Genomic DNA, 19,372 nt, shown 5'->3' on the forward strand with positions numbered 1-19,372 from the left:
CCAAAGGGGTCGCGACCCACAGGTTGAGAACCGCTGCATTAGAGGGTCAATAAGCATTGCTGGATCAGAGTGATGCGCTGTGATTTTTATCTCGTTTCTGGTGTTCAGATCTTACTGGTCATACAACACTGAAACCCAACCACGGCCTCTGGGTCAGAGGCTTGCATTCACACACTGGCTGCTATGCCACTTACTAGCTGTGGACTTGTGCAGTTACTACACCCTCTGTATCTTAGTTCCTCATTTACAGAAGGGGTAATATCCCTCTCACAGGTTTGCTGAGGGGATTATGAACACAACTGATGAACTAAAAGGACTATGGACAGGCACAGTACACAGAAAACACTGAATATTTTTCAGTGGCTTTGGATAACTATATAGGACAATTTGCGTCTCTGCTTTATTAAATGAGGACTGAACTACTGGGTATAGGTGACCAAGTAGTAAATGTTACCAGCTACATCATATATTCAAATGCATTTCAATGACTTAATGTACAGCTGAAATAAATCCCTTTGTTTTTACAAAGTACTTTAATACTTTATCTCATTAATCCTCAATATACTTGTGGGGTTATGTTTTTAGTATTTCCATTTCGTACTGAGAATCAGAGGGCCAGATGGCCTGGGCAAGTTCACACAGCGAGGAAACTAACCCACACAAAGGCAATTTTACCACTACATCAGTTGTGCCAATCATGGTAATGAATGAACTCCGAATTGGTCTTTGATTCTAAAGGCTTTTTAAAACTCACATACCCCTGTCCCCAAATAAATGATTTACTTTCCCTTGTGACAAACTAGTAAAATAAAGTGAAGTTTAACAGGAATTAAAACAATATCAAGTAGCCAAATGAGGAACAAGTAATATCCATTTAATTGCTAACATTACCCTCCATGCACTACTGACAAATTCAGTATCATTACATTTTTCCGATGTACTAAAGATATGTTAAGCTCACCAACATTCCTCTGGGAAGAGACATCTGAATACAAAACAAGTAATGCCACTGTGTTGTGAAGATTCCCAAATTCTCGTGCTTGTGCAGAACTCCATCGCCGTATCTGTGGTCAGAGAACATGAAGTGGACGTTTGTGTTTTGATTAGAAATAACATGGCGAGGGAGGGAAAGGACCTGCTGGTTCATGATAATTTGGGCCACAATTATTTCTCAATATTTGATAGCAAAAGAGGTCAAAGTACAAAAAGCCATAGGTTTTGAGCTAGCTTAACAGTGTTTTCCCCTCAGACAATTAACTCACATTCTGAAATGAACCCATTCGTGTATTCTAAGTTAGGTATCGAGTGTTCACTATGTGCCAGGCAATTTCCCTGTACCTCAGTGTAATGGGGAAAACCCATGAGGCTGGTGACCTGGGGGCCCAGCCCTCTGGCCCCCCACCCCCATTTACTATGCTGTGTGGGTGTGGGCACGTTATGGTAACACTGACTAACCTCTTGGTGTAATGGTGGAGATAACCCACCTGCTCTGGCCACTCATGGCTGTGAAAACCAAATGAAACCTTAAAAGTGAAAATGTTTTCAATGCTATGGGCTCCATAAATGCAAAAAAACAGGAGTCCTTGAAACAAAAGAGCTTGAGTGAAAAATGGAGATTGTAAATTTCAACATGATATCCTTACACTGAGCAGGCTATGGGGCCAGAGCTTGCTTGCTAATACTGACGAGTGAGAGAAGCACGGTGCAGATTGGAACCTGAGGAGGCCGGAGCAGCATGTCTGTCCCCCCTTATAAAGGAACGAAAACTCCTATGCGATGCGTTCCATTCAGGGGACACCGGAACTGGGTCTGAATCCCACTCCACAACACTTTAGCTCGGTGACCTTGAACAAGTCACTGAACTTGTCTGTGCTGTAATTCTCGCCTGAGAATGAGGATGAAACTGCCTAGTTTATTGAACTGTATCAGTGATATGGCATATCAAAGGACCAGTTGTGTCTAGTATATAACAGGAGCTCTATAAATAGCATTCATCATTACTTCACCTTCATTTTAAATCTATCAAACAAAAGAAATATGGGAGAAACACGCCAATATAGAAACTTCAACAGGAGAGCCAATTTTCACATATACCTAACTCGATTATTACAAAACAAGCTCCCTCCATTTTCTGAATATGAGCAGTAGTAAACCTGCAGGAGGATATAACAGTGTATAACAGTACAATTTCACATGTGAACTCTGGCCCTGTTATCAGCATTCCGGAAGTGACTGCCACCCGAACAGCCTTGCTGGCAGCACTAGACTCGCAGGGTTTTGAATCCCCCCATCAGGACCCATCTTTGCTGCTATAATACTTCACATTTTAATTGATACTCTAGTTAGTCATTTCCATGGGTTGTTATTATTAGGGAATTCTGAGAAAAGCTGTAAAAATAATTGAACTATAAAGAATTTTAAAGTCGATATAGTATTAGTACCTGGACTCTTATGAGATTAAAAATATTTATCACCTACACAGAGAAGTAAAGTGACTACAAAACCATGGCTACCGAGGGGGCTGGCAAGCAGCATTACCTGATTGTTCTGGCGACTGGCCCCCAGGAGAAAGCTGATCATGTGTCGCAGAGCTGAATGCCGCAGGAGGAGGTCTCCAGCCCTAATACCTTGCTGTCACAAGATATTGAGAACGACAAATTATATTCCTATCCAGACAAAAATCAGTTTTAAAAACAGTTAAATGAGAAGTTTTAAGGAGTAAGTTTTAAAATGCTATAATCTATAATTATCTATAATAATAAAAGCATAATATGCTAATTAGACCAGACGTCCTTCTGGGCGAAACTGGGGCTGTGAGGGAAGCCCGGGTCCAGGTGACTGCCTGTGGCAGGAGGGAAGCCCGGGTCCTAGGTGTCAGAAGGAAGCCGGTGCCGGCAGCGGGGGGAAGGAAGGCCTACTCTTGCACCAATTTCGTGCATCAGGCCTCTAGTTTACATATAAAAATATTTGTTAAAAACCTAATTAAAAAAATTCTTTTGAGTTCCAATAGCCTCACATTGCTTCACAAAGGCAGGTGCCTGTCTGTGGCAGGAGGGAAGCCCGGGTCCTAGGTGTCAGAAGGAAGCCGGTGCCGGCAGCGGGGGGAAGGAAGGCCTACTCTTGCACCAATTTCGTGCATCAGGCCTCTAGTTTACATATAAAAATATTTGTTAAAAACCTAATTAAAAAAATTCTTTTGAGTTCCAATAGCCTCACATTGCTTCACAAAGGCTACAGAACACATAATTAGATACTAGTTTTAATGCAGACGTTTGCTGTCAATGAGTGTACACTTACCTGTATCCAACTTCCTGCAAGTAATATAATCCCTGAATTAAGATTTTAAAGAATAAACAGCCATAAGACCGTATCATATAAATTCAATATTGACCAGTCTATATTTTTCCATGTATAAAATTCCTTTAGACTATAAATTTTCTGTGTTATGAAAATATATTAGAAAAAAATCATTTACCTTTTGTACAAAAGTGTTGAACAGGAAAAAGTACTGAGCACAGTTTTTACAATTTTCTGGGACATCTTTATCCAACAGAGCAAGTAGTACCTCCAGTAACTGGTGAAGGCTTTTTAACTGGTCAGAGGAAAGATGAGATTACATAAAGAAAAACCATGTAAGACAGACATTTGCAACAGGATTAATTTGAAGTAAGTCACCAGAAGAACAAAAGGAAAATCTGGTTGATACAATCCAGTCTCAGATTCAGATGGATTTATGCTTTGGAGAGCAAAAACAGAATGATTCAATTTTACCTGCTAGGGGAAGATTGGTACTATAGAAATACTTCAAAGGAACGCCTAGTTTTGTCTCCTAGATTTCAGAGTCAAGGGCATGATTCTACTGCCTAATGGGCACATTTTCTGTAGATCCAATTTTTCTGTCTCTTAGAAAAAGGGTGGGGGTGCTTAGAGGAAACCTATTTCTGAGTCCCTCCCTCCACTATGCTACTTCTTTACATAATCACAGATGCAAAGAATAAAAACACAGACACAGGCATAGGGGCTAGAAACCAAGCCGATGGAGCAGATGGAGAGCACAGCCTGACAGAATGACAACGGCAATATCCACTCAACTGGGAACTTACTTGAAAGCCCGCTGACGCCTCATGGAAAGCTTTGAAAAACATTTTATTTATTTAGAAACCATTTTGGTTATCACATTGCTTCTTCTTTCCCTCCCACCCAACTGCTGTTGGACAAGTTCCTAGAAATTCATCTGTGATCTGAGAATGAAGACCAAGCTTACTCTTACTATTTCTGTTGATTTATTTCCTCTGAAGATGGTGTCCAGAGACTTTTAAAATACTCCCAACCATCCTGTCACATCAGTATAAGTACAATAAAATCTAGCATTTACATAGCACTTAACTTTCAAAGTACTTTCCAATACAGAGTGGATGGCAAGAGGCACCATTTCCATTATGAGGGAAAAACTGACATAAAATGCATCAGCTGGATCTGGATATTCAATAGAATTTACTGAGGCAAACGCTTCCATGTTTACGCCCTGCACCACCACTCCTTCCCTTCCTACCACCTGCAGTCCTGCCTTCAGAGGTCACTGGGGTGATGGTGTGGCCTGACCCCATCTGTAGGGAAACTGCACTAACTCTATCGTTATCTTTTGTCTATGTTGCTGCACGGGAGGAAGGAGAATGAGAAGGTCCTCATGCTAAATGTCTTACACAACTTCCACAGAGTATTTCAGAGCAATGGTCTCCAAACTGTCCTAAGCAACTCCCAATGACCTAGTTTATATGTTCTGCACTCAGGTAAGGTTTTGTTTGGAAAATGGTTCTGCTGTTTAAGCTGATTGAAAACCAATGCCTTAGAGTAAACCTCGACTTCCTTATAAATCCTGAATTGAGAGACAGTCTTCTGGGCCCTTCCTAAGGGGCATATTCGACCTCTTTGTTCATTCTGGACTGAGCAGAGCTCCCTGGGTCAGGCAATGTTGAAGGAACCAAGTGCTTGGGTGTCAGGCACTGTATCTGGATTAAACATCTCCCTTACAGAACACGCTCAAGGTTGCATCACAAAGTTAACAACTGTATTTGAAGCAGCAATTTTTAGAATCTGCATTTAGTTCATTGAGACACACTGCCTCCAGCCAATGTTTAAGGAGCCAATTAGTTTTGAAAATAACATTTTTCAAAGTTTTCCATGTAGTGTCAGCTGTTTGAAACAGCAAACTTGGGAAGTAACTGCTGTATTTGCTAGCACTTAACAGATTGAATAATCAGACTTACAACATATGTCATTTATTTCCCTAGGTCTTAAAATCTTTGGGGATTGAGGATGGTAATAAATACCCTGGCTTGTTTTGGCATGTGTAGAATTTTGAACCAGAAAATATGTTACAGAAAATCAGGTTAGAAAAAGAAGAAATTCAGAGGAACAAAACAGATTAGAGAATAATGAAAACCAATGAAGGAACTATTTTGGCCAATGACCCTGAACGAATAGCAGTATTTGGTTTGGTTGCCAATTGCAGGTTTAGGTCATAAAAATAGCTCATGAGGAAAGAGACAAAGCCAGGGGTGGCTCAAAATGTCTAAGGATCTAGACGAGAGCCTCTAAACTCAGGTTAGCCTCAGTGTAGAGATCAAATACAAACTATTGAGAGAAGACTTTGAAAAGAGAGTGTTCTAGAGAGAAAATTCTGAAGCAGACCAACGCAGACCTCAGTTCTTGGCCTACCTTGGTTTTTGGGGTAAGAGGAGGAAAAGTCAGAATGCCTTCTACTTGGCATTCATCACAAAGTCAGTTCACAGAGGGTACATTTTATGTGGAGAAATTACCAGCTTGCAATCCTAGGTTCTCTTTCTTATTATGGCCATTTTATACTTTTGGTAAAAACAGAATGTATAAATAGAAATTTAAACATGAGGCTGACCTTGTCCTGATAAAACAAGGCACTGTCCAGGGTTTTCTCCAGAATGGTGGCCACAGCGACTCGCACTTCTCTCACATTGCACTCCAGTAAGAATATCCTAAAATATAGAAGTGTGGTGTAAAAAAGCAAAACAGAACTCTGTAAGTCAACCTTCCCAACATGAGTCCCACTTGCAATCCAAGAAACAAAATTACTCCAAGATGTTAGTTCAGGTCTTCTGAGAGCTTTGGTACAGCTCGTGGCCACTGTGGAGGAGGAAGGCCAAACAGGAAAGCAAGACCCCTGAACACGGAAAAGTGAAGCCCTTCCTTCCTCTTCCTCTCTTTCCCCAAAATGAGTATCTGTATAAATATAAATTGAACATTGAGCAAATAACCTAAAATTTTATGAATTCTGTTCATTCAGGAGCAGCTCTCCTGGAACCCCTTCAATTTCTCAGAATGAGATACTAGTTAAAGCTTGGAGCCAAGATAGCACCCCTGGGACCCCCTGTGCACCAGACTGTGGGCCCCTGAAGAAAGGGCCTTGTATTTTGCGTTTTAGGATGTGGCTACCTGTGAGCACCTGGCCATCTGCACACCTGCTCTCCTTGCATTCTCCTTGAATACCCTGAGTCTAGACTAATAGAGATGGTTTGGAAAGAATGATTTTGAAGTGACCCAAATAATTTCCTCACTGCTTCATTGGTGAAGAAAGTTTAAAATTGATTCCAATCAGAAATATAATTTCAAGTTGAAATAAAAAGAGTTACAAGAAATGTCAGCTCCCAATCACTGGAAGAAACACAAATTTCTTTTAATTAAAAATCTTGACACTTACTTTATCAATTCTCGTCCTTCAGAACCAATAAAATATTCAACTAGCCACTGACAAGCATCAAAACTTTTTGAAAGTAATGCTTCAATAGTGGCAATCCATTCTTCAGTGTCAACCCTTTAAAAAAAACAAAGAATATTAGGAGTACAGTCCCCGCAAATAACCCCATGGAGTATCACTCCACTGTAACATTCTTTAAAACTTTTTTGGCAAGTGAGTAGGAGTTAAATACTCAGTGACTGTAACTAACATGGCTCCATCACCCGAGAAGCCAGTGCTTTGCAGTCTTTGGTATTTGTGCGACTCATCCTGCCCCCAACCCCCACACCATAAAAGAAAAAAGTGTAAAGAAGCTATCTGCATCTTCTTCAAAAAACTTCAATTGCCAAAAAAAAAAAAGCCTGAACATTTTGTTTTGCTTAATTGACATTCACAAAATGCCTACATTCTATACTTTTATATGTTAAGTAACCAAACAATTTCCTTAGTCAATCCTATGCCAGACATGACAAGAAACATTTCTTCTTTTTCAATCAAATAATAAAACCTGGTATTTAATATATTCTTTATTATTGCACATAAAAATGAAATGTCATTATATCTGTTATCATCTCAAGATGTTTCTTGATTGCAAAATCTTTCTAAAAACCTCTCCATACTTGTGCTAGAGAGAGGAGCTCGAGAATGTCCATGGTCTTCTGTTAATTGGCCTCCTCACCCTGAGCCTCCCCTTCTTGCTCCAGGTATATCCTACAAACTAACCCAACTACTCTCCATCCTTCAGTTTCTCAACCACCATTTACCCAGAGCCTGTAAGGTGTCAGGCACCTTACCAGGTGCTAAAGATAAAAACCAACGAGACTAACATGCAATCAGAGTCGAGTTTCTATGGCATGCCTCTGAACACACTGACCCTGTTTAGGGACCCTCCCCGATCGCCCACTGAACAAAGGCCACTCCCTTCTCTGGCACTCAGTGAGCTCATCCAAACCCAACATTCGTCTCACCTCAATAAGTTCCTTAAATGTACGAGTAAAACACTGGTCATTCATAGTTCTTTAAGCAAGTCTTACCCATTACTCAGGTTTTTCCCTTCCACCAAGAATAATAACTGTCTCCATACTTTTGCCTTTCAAAATCATCTGAGAACACAAGTGTCTTCAATACCAACCCCACCCCACATCTGGATATGATTCTGCCCAGTTTCCAAAGTTGTACAGCATTTATGCCTTGTATCACAGTTACTGCTCTGTTGAATCTATTTTTTTTCCCTACTAGATTAGAAATTCCTTATAGATAGAAGCCATTAATCATCTGAGTACAGTTGGTAGTTTCCAACTATCTAAAACAATGTTTTAAAAAGCTGAATTCAGAAATTCAGCTTTAATTGATTTAATTAGTGCTTTTTGCCATGACAATCAAAACATATCACTTCTTACCTGAGTTTTTTCTTTGTCCGTAGATAAGTTTGAAAAAGGAATTGAATGGCAAGCTGTAGGCTTACCTTTGCCATGCAAGGATAGTATGGATGCTTTAATTTAGTCTGATGGGGGGAGAAAAACAGAGAGGATACTTTTTCTTAGAAGTTTTATAGATTATTACACATTGTATGAACTAAATGACACATGATAAAATTCAGTACTAATAAGAAAAATCTAGCCAGCCATTATAGAAAATGTTCCAGTTAAACTTTAAGAAAGACACCTTCATTTTTTTAAGTCCTCTCAAAACAGTCTTTATTTATATTAAAATTTTTTGTTGTTGTTGATTTCAAGAGGAAGAGAGTGGGAGATAGAATTATCAAGGATGAGAGAGAATCATGGATCAGGTGCCCCCCCACATACCCCTTACTGGGGATTGCGCCTGCAAATAAGGCATGTGCCTTGACCAGGAATCAAACCATGACCTCCTAGTTCATAGGCTGACACTCAACCACTGAGCCATACCAGTTGGGCAAAAAGAGTCTTTGGACCACAAGATGTTAAGTAATCTATCAAAAGACTGATAAAGTTTTCCTCTTATTAGCAAATTATAATCATGGTACTCAAGAAACAGAAGTACTTCGAAGTGCTAGTAATGTCTAATTACAAATTAGGAATAATTAATCTCCACAAAGCCCAATATCCAATGATATTACCTAATAGCTACTCTTAGAGTCATCATAAAATTTAAATAGCACTTTAAAAGCCAGTATGTGGAAACCCACACCCATCTACAACTTGCATGACATATTACAAAAACTGCCTATATTTTAATATAACTCAATAAGTTACACATTTGTGAGAATATTTTGCATTTCATCTAAAGGTTAACAACTGAGAGTGAACATGAGTCATTGAACATTTTAGCTGAAAGTTGCTTAATTATAATTCTTTCTTACTTTAGTAACAATCCAGCTAGTACTTACAGCATTCAATGATGCTAAAGACAACACAAAACTGAAATAATCACTACTGTACACATCTCTATTCTTCATAAACTTGAGGTTTTCATCTCTCACCATCTACAAAAGAAAATTAGCAATTATTTTAAAGAAATGGTAAAATATTCAACATGTAAAAGACATTTTTAGTGATATGTTAGGTAAGAAGGATTTGTAACTCTACTCTCAAGCTCTGAATTTTTTTAAAGAGAGGAAAATCTTCATATAAGAAGTTGTAAAAAGATTAATTAGTATTCATTAAATGAAATCCTTTTGGAAAATTTAGGAAAGCCACCATGTGAAGGACAAGTGAAGTCTAACCTATTATTCTGGGTAGGAAGGAACAAACAGAGCTTTCCCAAGTAGACTCCATATTCTTCTTAAATTCTCTGCTGTGGCTACTCAGCTCCTGTTTACTTAGTTTACAAAGTCTGAACTGGCAGTTAGACAGTTCTGAATTTTAATCCTATCTCTGAGACACTAGCAGGTCATTTTGCCTTTTCTGAGCCTAATTTTTTCCATCTAAGAAATGGGAAGAAAACCTTCCATCCCACAAGAGTGTCTTAAGAATTATGGACTTGTTTTAAAGTGTGTAGCATAGAGTAGGTATTCAACAATTAATGGTCATCACTGACATATTAGTGTTACCCCCCAAAAGTTATAAACTTTAACTTATTTTTCTCTCCAGCTACAATAAGTTAATTTTAGCTATGTTTTGTTTTTTTTTTGTTGTTGTTGTTTTTACTGCCCATGCCTTCTATTTATTTATCTTTGGCATCCTATAGCCACATGGAAAGTGGTGATGGTGGGGTCAATCTTGAGTTTGTAGCCACCTTTATGACCTGATATGAAAGATTTGTGACACATGAGGGTAAGAAGATGTTGCACTAGAGATACAGCTAAGTCCACAATATAACCAGCTGGAGTTCTTCTGGACCTACGAGACGGATTTTAACACTATCTGAATTTTCTCTCTAAGAATTATACAGTTCTTACCTGATATATTCGAACAGGCATTTTCTCCACAAACAGTCCTTTCTTCTCTCCTTTTTTAACCAGTTTGGTTAGAATAGAGAGCCGGTCATTGTTAGGCCTATGGGGCCTAGGGGATGACTGAGGTGAAATTTCTGGTGAAGAAGGTGCTGATCTAAGAGACAGAATCAGAAAACTGACTAAAGTGGCTATTGTTTTAGTAGTTCCTAAAACCTAACAAACCTACAAAATCTGGGTACTGGATTTAAAAATAAATTAATTGTATACTCCCCTAATTCAATAATTTAAACTCAAATTCACAGAGAATACAATAAAAAACCTTTCTGACTGAAGTGCTTACTATGCTTTGAACATAAAGTTTATTCAATAACATGCTGGGATGAAAAAAAATCTCACTTCTAATAAAATAATTTATACACATTTTTCTAAATACAAAATAACTTTTTGCCAGGGGAACAACAATGACCAAGCAATAAGAAGAAAGAAAAGGGATAGAGCAGTTATTTTTTTAGAATTTCTCTCTAGCTTAGCAAATTACACTTAAATACCAAACAGTATAAAGATCACAATATCCCCTACTGAATTCACACAATTACACAGAAAATAAACTCACAGAGAGAGATCCTCAGCTTCCTGCCGCACAACGCTGACTCGACTTTTCTTTGGTAAGACTGGCGAGTTCTGATCAGATACCCGTTGGTAGAAGAGCATATAGGCATTCCAGTATCTTCGGCGAACATCAGTATATGGATTTGCTTTATAACAAGACATTAAGAAAGAAACAAGTAAACAAAAGTTTTCTTGTCTTAATCTAAAACAAAGGACCCATAAATCCAGCAAGTAACTACTTACTAAATTTGTTAAATGCAAAGTGTAGGTAAAATGTGCGTCTTTTTAGAGTACTGCTTAGAATTACTTGGAGGGTGATATAGAGGGGCAGGGAGTAAAAGAGTTGTATGGTAACACAGTAAGGGAAAGAAGGTAAATATTCCAGGCAAGTCTCAATTCAATAAAAAAGTAACATCCTATATAATAAAGAGGTAATATGCAAATTAAACCTCACACATCACAAGATTGCTGTGCCCAAAGCAGAGGCGGGGTTCCTGTAATGAGCGATCAGCAGGGACCTGAGGCTGCGTGGTGCTGGACCGGGGCGGGGGACCTCAGGCTGCGCCCCCTGCCCGGCAGGGCTTGACGGGGGATCTCAGGCTGCACCCCTGGGCTGGCGCCAGACCAGGGGACCTGAGGCTGCGCCCCCGCCTGGCGGGGCTTGATGGGGGTGGGGCCACCAGGGTCTGGGTCTTGCATGATTTCGAGGTGTGCACGGGTAGGCGGGGACTTGACTCTGGGTCCCGCAGCGCGCCCCAGACTCTGACAGGAGAAAGATTTTCATATACATTTTACTAATTTTCTTTCATCTCTGACACTTCTATTATAGAGAAAGGGCAAATAGCAATGTTAAAATATTTCCTCTAAGGGAAATATTTATGTGCACGAATATAATGTGCACGAATTTTGTGCACTGGGCCACTAGTTTGATATGAAAACAAAAGCCTGTATCTCACCAGATCTCAAAGAAAGTCACAAATGTAAAAAACAGCAGTTAGCCCTTCCATGACAGAGAATTCTTTGGTCCCGCACATGGAGGTGTTTGGGAGGCACTGCACCCTGAGCAGGAATAGGGACAGGGTGGCTGGGAAGATGCCCTGGCACTGAGCTCCTCACTCCCAGGGGCCTGGAGAGGCATGAACAGTTCGGGGCAGACCAGTCTCTAATGAAGTTCTTACTGTTACGTGGCTGGGCCAGCACATGAGCGCTTACAGTGAACAACTCCCACCTGTGCCTCAGCGCCTGCCATAGCCTCCAGGAGAGTCTGTTCCAGGGAGGGAACAGCCACAGGCCTGCCTGCCCACCTGCTGGACGGCCACTTCTATGGTCCCAACGCTCACAATAGACTGGCAATTTAGCATTATGTAAAGTATACCTGTATAATAATTTGCATACTGATCCTGTCAAAAGCAAATCATTATCTTCCTTGCCCAGATAAGCAGTTTGAGGAAAGCCAGTGAGGAAATCTACACTAATAAAAGAGAAACATGGTAATTAGCGTACGACCGCTACCCTTCCCATTGGCTAATCAGCATATCCTTATGCAAATTAACTGTCAGCCAAGATGGCGGCCGGCAGCCAGGCAGCTGGAAGCGAACATGAGGCTTGCTTGCTCCAGTGACTGCAGACTCCAACGTTCCCCGCCTGACTTGCCGGCCTCTGAGTTGCAACTCTAAGCAACTATGTACTATGTTGCAAATGTAGGAGCTTTGTGACATATTTTGGCTCACACATTTAAAAAATATATATATTTAATTGATTTTTCACAGAGAGGAAGGGAGAGGGATAGAGAGTTAAAAACATCAGTGAGAGAGAAACATTGATCAGCTGCCTCCTGCACACTCCCTAAACCTGAAAATTATTTATTTATTTGTTTTAAAATATATTTTTATTGATTTCAGAGGAAGGAGAGGGAGAGACAGAAACATCGGTGATGAGAACCATTGATTGGCTGCCTCTTACACGTCTCCTACTGGGGATTGAACCCACAACCTGGGCATGTGCCTTTGACCAGAATCAAATCCGGGACCCTTCAGTTTGCTGGCCGACCCTCTATCCCCTGAGCCAAACTGGCTAGGGCAGAAACATGAAAATTTTAGTGGATAACTACTTCTTTTGAAACTATTTTTAAGGTTGGAATTCTCTTTGATATTCATTTCACTTACACCTCCCCCCCATATTTCTCCAAGGCTGTTTTAAGAAATTATTAAAAAAAATTTTTTGTAAGCAGCTTGAACGTTTTTACTCTGGCTATCAAAGAGCTCATGGACCTATATAGAGTAGTGGTGTGTAAAAAGAGTGAAATCTCTTCTATTTTTATGTAAATAAAACTGCTTCCAACTTGATAGAAAATCCTAACTCAAAAAAAAAAAAAAAAGAAAAGAAAGAAAAAAAGAAAGAAAGAAAGAAATTTATGGAAAATATCCATTTGTAAATACTTACTTTGATCATAAACTTTTGGTCTATATTCTCCTCCAAAGCATTCATATTCCAGGGTCTCATCATTTAGGTCAAATTCTTCTATAACGGTGTCATTAAATTTATACCACTTTCCTTTTCCACATCCCCTAGAGCCCACAGAAAAAACAAACATTATAATAAAAAACAAATATCCCATCTCCAGTATTTATTTCTTTGTATTGTCTATAAATATAGCAGGTGATTACCATTTGAAAATACCTAAGAAAAATACAGCAACAGTTATTCTAATTTCTAAAACAACTTTGCAAACTGAAGCATAAAGACGGTTACAATTTTAAAAATGCAATATTAAATAAGACCAAAGAACAATGCAAAGCTTCTTTGTATAATAATGGTAAGTGTGGGTGATAAAGTAGGGCAGGGGGAGCAGAGGACAGATATACAGGAGGGCAGGGGAGTGGAGGACAGATATACAGGAGGGCAGGGGAGCGGAGGACAGATATACAGGAGGGCAGGGGGGGGGAGGACAGATATACAGGAGGGCAGGGGGGTGGAGGACAGATATACCGGAGGCAGGGGAGTGGAGGAGAGATGTAAAGGAGGGTAGGGGAGTGGAGGAGAGATACTGGAAGAACAGAGAGGGACTCTTGGGAGAACCCCTTACCGCCTATCCTTAATGAAGGAATAGTAGTGGCCTGCATGTGCCTGCCCACTGTGTACGATGACACCGACAAGTTCATAGTTTTCTGTGAGGGCAACTTTCTTTCGTGGAGACCCTCCACCTCCCTGATCCATACTTCGTCCATTTTCACCAACTTCAGAAGATGAATCTTGGCGAGCCATTCCTGAAACTGTGTACGGCTCCATGTTTAACATCCAGGGAAACTATTAAAAGCAAAGGAGCACATTCATGTTGATTAGTAACGTAAACTGCCATACCCAATTAAGTCAGACACAAAGAAGGGGATGAGTGTTTCCTACTGTAAGCTAGGACTACCTCTCCAATTTAAGTTTAAAACCTCCAAATGGCTCACAATCTGGGAGCGTACAAGTGACCTCTCCTTGAGCGTTAAGGAAAGCATCCGACGTCACAGCTGACACCAGGTGCCTCTGCACATGAGGGTCACTGTTCGCGGTCACACACAGTTCCACTGGCAGCAGCTGCTCGGACAAGGGCTATTTACTCCTCAGAATGCTGAGGCTATAGCCTTTCACAATTTACATGAAATTTGAAAATATTAAAAGAAAATGATAAAAAGTGAGCGAGGCAGTAACGGTTATAAAAACTTTCAGGGGGAAAAAAGTTACCTTTATCTGTTCATCATATTTAATGGAGCGTCCACTTTCCCAGTCAAATCCGAATCTCATTAGGTGAATGACCAAGACGCTAGGTAAAGACTTAATACAGGTCCTTTTGACTGTTATTCTCTAAAGAAAAGCAAAACCCAATTAGCTCCTTGGAGAAAATAAAACAGCCAAGTAAATAATACAAAGGTCATAGGTTTCTCTAGGCCTTACCACCTGTGTAAACACAAGGGATGACACAATCTAACGGAAGTAACAACAGAGCTTAAAAGTGATCTTACATAAAGTACATGGAATAAAAGATTAAGCGAGTTTTATAAAAAGGGCACGTGAAATACCTTTTCTTTACACTTTTCACAGTAATAGGCATTACTTCCCTCTAGAACTTCTCCTCTAACAAACTGGTCCAAAGAAATTTCCAAACTCTGACAGGAAGTAACTCCTAGATTGAGAGCCATGAAAGCTTCCTCTCGCTCATATCTGATTAGGAAATAACAGAAAAACCATGATCAACAACAAAATTTGAAAAGCTTTAAAGTATCATAATACCTGAGATTAAACACAAAACTATTCACAATCAGTGAAATTAACCATAACTTTCCTCATCCTTTAAAAAGTACACTACCAAATTAAAATAACCAATTTGACAATTCAGAATTGCTTAAAATTATGAATTTCAACAAAGAAATTTTAGAAATTGAAAGCAAAGAAATCTAATTCAATAAACACTTATAGATCCACTGAGAGAGAGAGATGCAAGTCTCTCAACAAATGCAAAGTTCATAACCCACTAGAAGAATCACTTAGTTATAATAATCATTTTTTAAAATATATTTTTTATTGATTTTTTACAGAGAAGAAGGGAGAGGGATAGAGAGTTAGAAACATCGATGAGAGAGAAACATCGATCAGCTGCCTCCTGCATACCTGAAGCATAAAGACGGTTACAATCCTTGGGGATGTGCCCGCAACCAAGGTACATGCCCTTGACCAAAATCGAACCTGGGACCCTTCAGTCCGCAGACCAATGCTCTACCCACTAAGCCAAACCGGTTAGAGCTATAATAATCATTTTTTAATGTTAATGATATCTTCACTAACCTGTGAGGACAGTCTTTACAGATTTTCTGATCAGAATAGATGCCTTGAAAAGTATTCTTAAAAATTTGGTCTCTTCCCATTTTCTGTTGGAATAAAAAGTTCATAAATTTTCAGTTGATACACTTCGAATTTATAGGTTGTTTACACAGAATTTTATTTAGAACAAACTAAGCTAAAGCACAGATGTCAATGCAACCACCAAAATAAAAGAAGTCATCTTGGCAGTTTAATCTGGGAACTAATTGAAAGGATTATAACCCATTAGACCCACTGTTAGGAGTGATCAGAAAAGGCGGAGGAGAGAGGTCAGTCAGAGTTGCTGACAGGACAGCACTCTCCAAGACCAACGAGTGATCAGAAAAGGCGGAGGAGAGAGGTCAGAGTTGCTGACAGGACAGCACTCTCCAAGACCAATTCCTTCTTCCACGCCTCACTCACAAGGCAGTACCAACTCTCCACAATCTTTTCTTTTCCCTTGCAGACAATGCTATAAATTTAGAAAACGTGCCTACCGCTGAGAAGAGAGGCACATGTAAGCAGTAATGGGAGGCTGTCTGTAACTTAGAAGGCAGTACCATTTAGGAAGTCTGTCACATGTTTAAAGCTTTGGGTTAAAACATCACCACAAACAACTTAATCTAGTCCTTTTGTTCCCTTTGCCAAAGCAAGACAGCTCTGCATGCGGCCACCAGTGCTTACAGCACTTCTCTGAGGCCAGGTTACTTTAATGCATGCAGGTAAGAGTAGGCAGATACAAATGATTATTATTATGGAGTGTAGACTGAGAATCACATACTTTATCAAGTGTTAAATGAAATAAGAAGAAATGTATAATTGTAGTGATCTGTATATGTTTTGATGTTCAAACCCAGAAGAAATGATATATAGTTGTTGTATGCAAGATGATCAATTTCTGACTTGTCAGTTTCACAGCAGTCCCAAATCCTAAACCACTGCTCTTACACTAGTTTGAGGGGTTAGAGGGAAAATAAAACTTTGTCTACCTTGAGATATTCATCCATCTGATCAATGAGGCTAGTGAAGAACTCATATGCATCCTGTTGTTCTCTCACATAAAGTTCTTTGTTCCACATTTTGAAAATCTACGTAACAAGAATTAAATGTCATTAAAGGAAAAGTAGCAACTTCTGAATATGATAGAAAAAGGATGTAAAAGAGCACTTAATGCTTCTAAAAACTAAGTTCACTATTAGGATGCAAACGTTTTTACTGAAGTGAGATGAGCTTGTGTTCAGCCACTCATGCTTTTCTCTGATCCCTTTGCCATCCTAACAAGTCTATGAAACCACAGGATGAGAGCCAAGGCCATGAACAGAGAGCTTCTCTCTTATAAACTAACCCACCTATGGGGGAAAGTACAAGCTACTCCTCCCGTGAAACACAGAAAAGCAATGTTAAAAAAGAATGTTCTTTATTTAGAGGTATTAGTGAAATTGGCATAGGTTCTGAGGAATGAGTTGAACAAATACTTGAAGCAGCTAAAATAAGAATCATGAGAAATATCCAAAGTAATTAAGATGAGCAAATCCATAGAAATTACAAATGACTATTCTAATAACTTGAAATCAAGGACCAATTTCAAGAATGGTATAGACAACTCTTCTGTAGGTTCTGGCAATGGGATTAATCTAGAATTAATAAAGACAAGAGACAACTATCACTAGAGAAAGAATGTAGCCAAACTCCAAATATTCAACATCTTTAAATCTAGAGTTACTGGTGAAATACCTTCCAAAAATTCTCAGGTACATAATACTGCAGCTTGCTTTCCATCAAATGCCCAAACAGAGACTGCACTTGGTAGAATACACTATCATCTGGATTGTCAGTGTCATCATCCACTGAAAGTAATGCCTGAAAAGACATGAAGTATAAAGTTAGAAATATTTAACTGTTTTACAGATAACCTTGACTTATGTACGTGGGAGTCCATACATTATTCTTTTAGAATGCTACGTGTTTGAATGTGACTGTAAAAATATTTCTAAAATACTAAAAATGTTAGCAACTTAAATAACTTAGGAGTTCAAATATCACATGTGAATTAGGTCAAACTCATCTGTCAAACAGGTAACATATTACTGCAGCAGATGTATAATAATGTGCGACTACTCTAGCATTATTTCAGGAGTCACTGAATTTTAGTAACCCCTAAATCGCACTAAATGAATGTGGAGCAATTTTCAGGCAATGTACACATTACTTATCACACCCAACAGGCAAGAGGAAGGAAATCACCTCAGGGAGACCAGGCTGCATGTATAGCTGCTGGAAGACAGCGTTCATGTAACATGTGGCGCCACCATTCCTCAGACCCACAAACCCTGCACTGGACCTGCTGTCCACGGGGGGGAGGTACTAGGAAGGAGAGGAGGAGAAATGGAGAGAATTAGTGTCTGCCATCAGCACACGTCCCCATAGCTCTAATGTAAGGGGGAAAGAGATAAACTCAGATTTATCCATCCAGCGTACTGTGAGTCAAGCTAGCAAAACCTGTGTTCATGAAGTAGCTCTGCAAATGCTGACACAATTATAAATATACTATCATCTCAATGTTTCTTTTTAGTTCATAAAGTACACAGCATATAAGCCAGAAACTATGCCAGGATACGAGAGAAAGCTCAAATGTACCCTGATCTCAAAGGAGCTCACAATCTAGTAGGGTAGATAGGCATTGATCAAGTAAATATACTAATACATATTTACAAATTGAGGCGATACTCTGAAAAAAAGGAAAAAAAGGATTAGGGTTCTATGAAGTGTTTACTCTGAAGAATCCTGATCAGGCCAGTCTAGATGGTCAAGGAAAGCACATATTCCTTCTCTTCCTTTCTGAGAAGGGAACACTCTTCTACTCAACTTCCTCTAATAAGCACACAATTAAATAAACAGGTAAATGCCTTAGCATTTCATGTAAAGATGTTTGTAATAATGTAGATCCCAGTGCAGCACTTTTCTATGCACAAATAATCAAGAAAGGGCATCTTGGATGAAGTTCAACATGGCACTTCTCCAAGTGGAAAGGTATTGTAATGACATTCTCTTAAATTCTGTTACAGCTGAGTCTCTCGATTCTAATAACAATTAAACAGGTAAATGCCTTAGCATTTCATGTAAAGATGTTTGTAATAATGTAGATCCCAGTGCAGCACTTTTCTATGCACAAATAATCAAGAAAGGGCATCTTGGATGAAGTTCAACATGGCACTTCTCCAAGTGGAAAGGTATTGTAATGACATTCTCTTAAATTCTGTTACAGCTGAGTCTCTCGATTCTAATGCCATGACCAGACCCACGTTATCTGCAAATATCAAGTATCTGTATCCATGTAATACCTAACCAACTGACAAGACCCTGTTGATCTTTTGAATGGAAAGGAACATATTACATACGTTTTATTAACATTCAACATACACTTAGAGCAGGGTGATTTCTAAGATCTAATTACCACTGTAATTTACTTGTAGTCCAAAGCATAGATTAAAAAAAAAAAGTTAAAAAATAAGAAAAACTGGTTTATAACAGTGCTAAAAATATATTTATATAAGACATTTTTCATTATGCTGCTATAATTCCTGATTTATGAAAATAATAGAATTTCCATTTTAATCTGATTACATACATGTTAAACTATGCATCACATTTTACTCTGCAAGTGCCATTTTCTCTATTTAGAACGCCTGTTCCCACTTCCTTTCCTGCCTACACTGTATGTTTTGCAACACTCAGCTCAAGTGACTGTGATGTTAGTGGAGAATGTACAAGCAGCT

The 19,372-nt window shown here is 39.2% G+C and overlaps 1 protein-coding gene across 3 annotated transcripts in view; it reads right to left on the reverse strand.

The window, feature by feature from the left end:
• The window catches only part of USP24 (ubiquitin specific peptidase 24), a 98,200-nt gene that overhangs the window by 14,091 nt on the left and 64,737 nt on the right, over window positions 1-19,372 (reverse strand). For all 3 annotated transcript variants that reach the window (XM_014549771.1, XM_014549773.1, XM_014549772.1), the window contains 17 exons: window positions 17,841-17,960; window positions 17,331-17,456; window positions 16,586-16,684; window positions 15,582-15,664; window positions 14,819-14,960; window positions 14,484-14,603; window positions 13,840-14,060; window positions 13,197-13,321; window positions 10,759-10,900; window positions 10,149-10,299; window positions 9,138-9,233; window positions 8,170-8,273; window positions 6,734-6,847; window positions 5,915-6,011; window positions 3,476-3,592; window positions 2,539-2,631; window positions 962-1,064 (listed from right to left, as the gene is read on the reverse strand). In XM_014549771.1, coding sequence (XP_014405257.1) covers window positions 962-1,064; window positions 2,539-2,631; window positions 3,476-3,592; window positions 5,915-6,011; window positions 6,734-6,847; window positions 8,170-8,273; window positions 9,138-9,233; window positions 10,149-10,299; window positions 10,759-10,900; window positions 13,197-13,321; window positions 13,840-14,060; window positions 14,484-14,603; window positions 14,819-14,960; window positions 15,582-15,664; window positions 16,586-16,684; window positions 17,331-17,456; window positions 17,841-17,960 — 2,053 coding nt within the window. The remainder of the gene's footprint in view (window positions 1-961; window positions 1,065-2,538; window positions 2,632-3,475; window positions 3,593-5,914; window positions 6,012-6,733; window positions 6,848-8,169; window positions 8,274-9,137; window positions 9,234-10,148; window positions 10,300-10,758; window positions 10,901-13,196; window positions 13,322-13,839; window positions 14,061-14,483; window positions 14,604-14,818; window positions 14,961-15,581; window positions 15,665-16,585; window positions 16,685-17,330; window positions 17,457-17,840; window positions 17,961-19,372) is intronic.

This window comes from Myotis brandtii, unplaced genomic scaffold (assembly GCF_000412655.1).
Source record: "Myotis brandtii unplaced genomic scaffold, ASM41265v1 scaffold57, whole genome shotgun sequence".
NCBI lineage: Eukaryota > Metazoa > Chordata > Mammalia > Chiroptera > Vespertilionidae > Myotis > Myotis brandtii.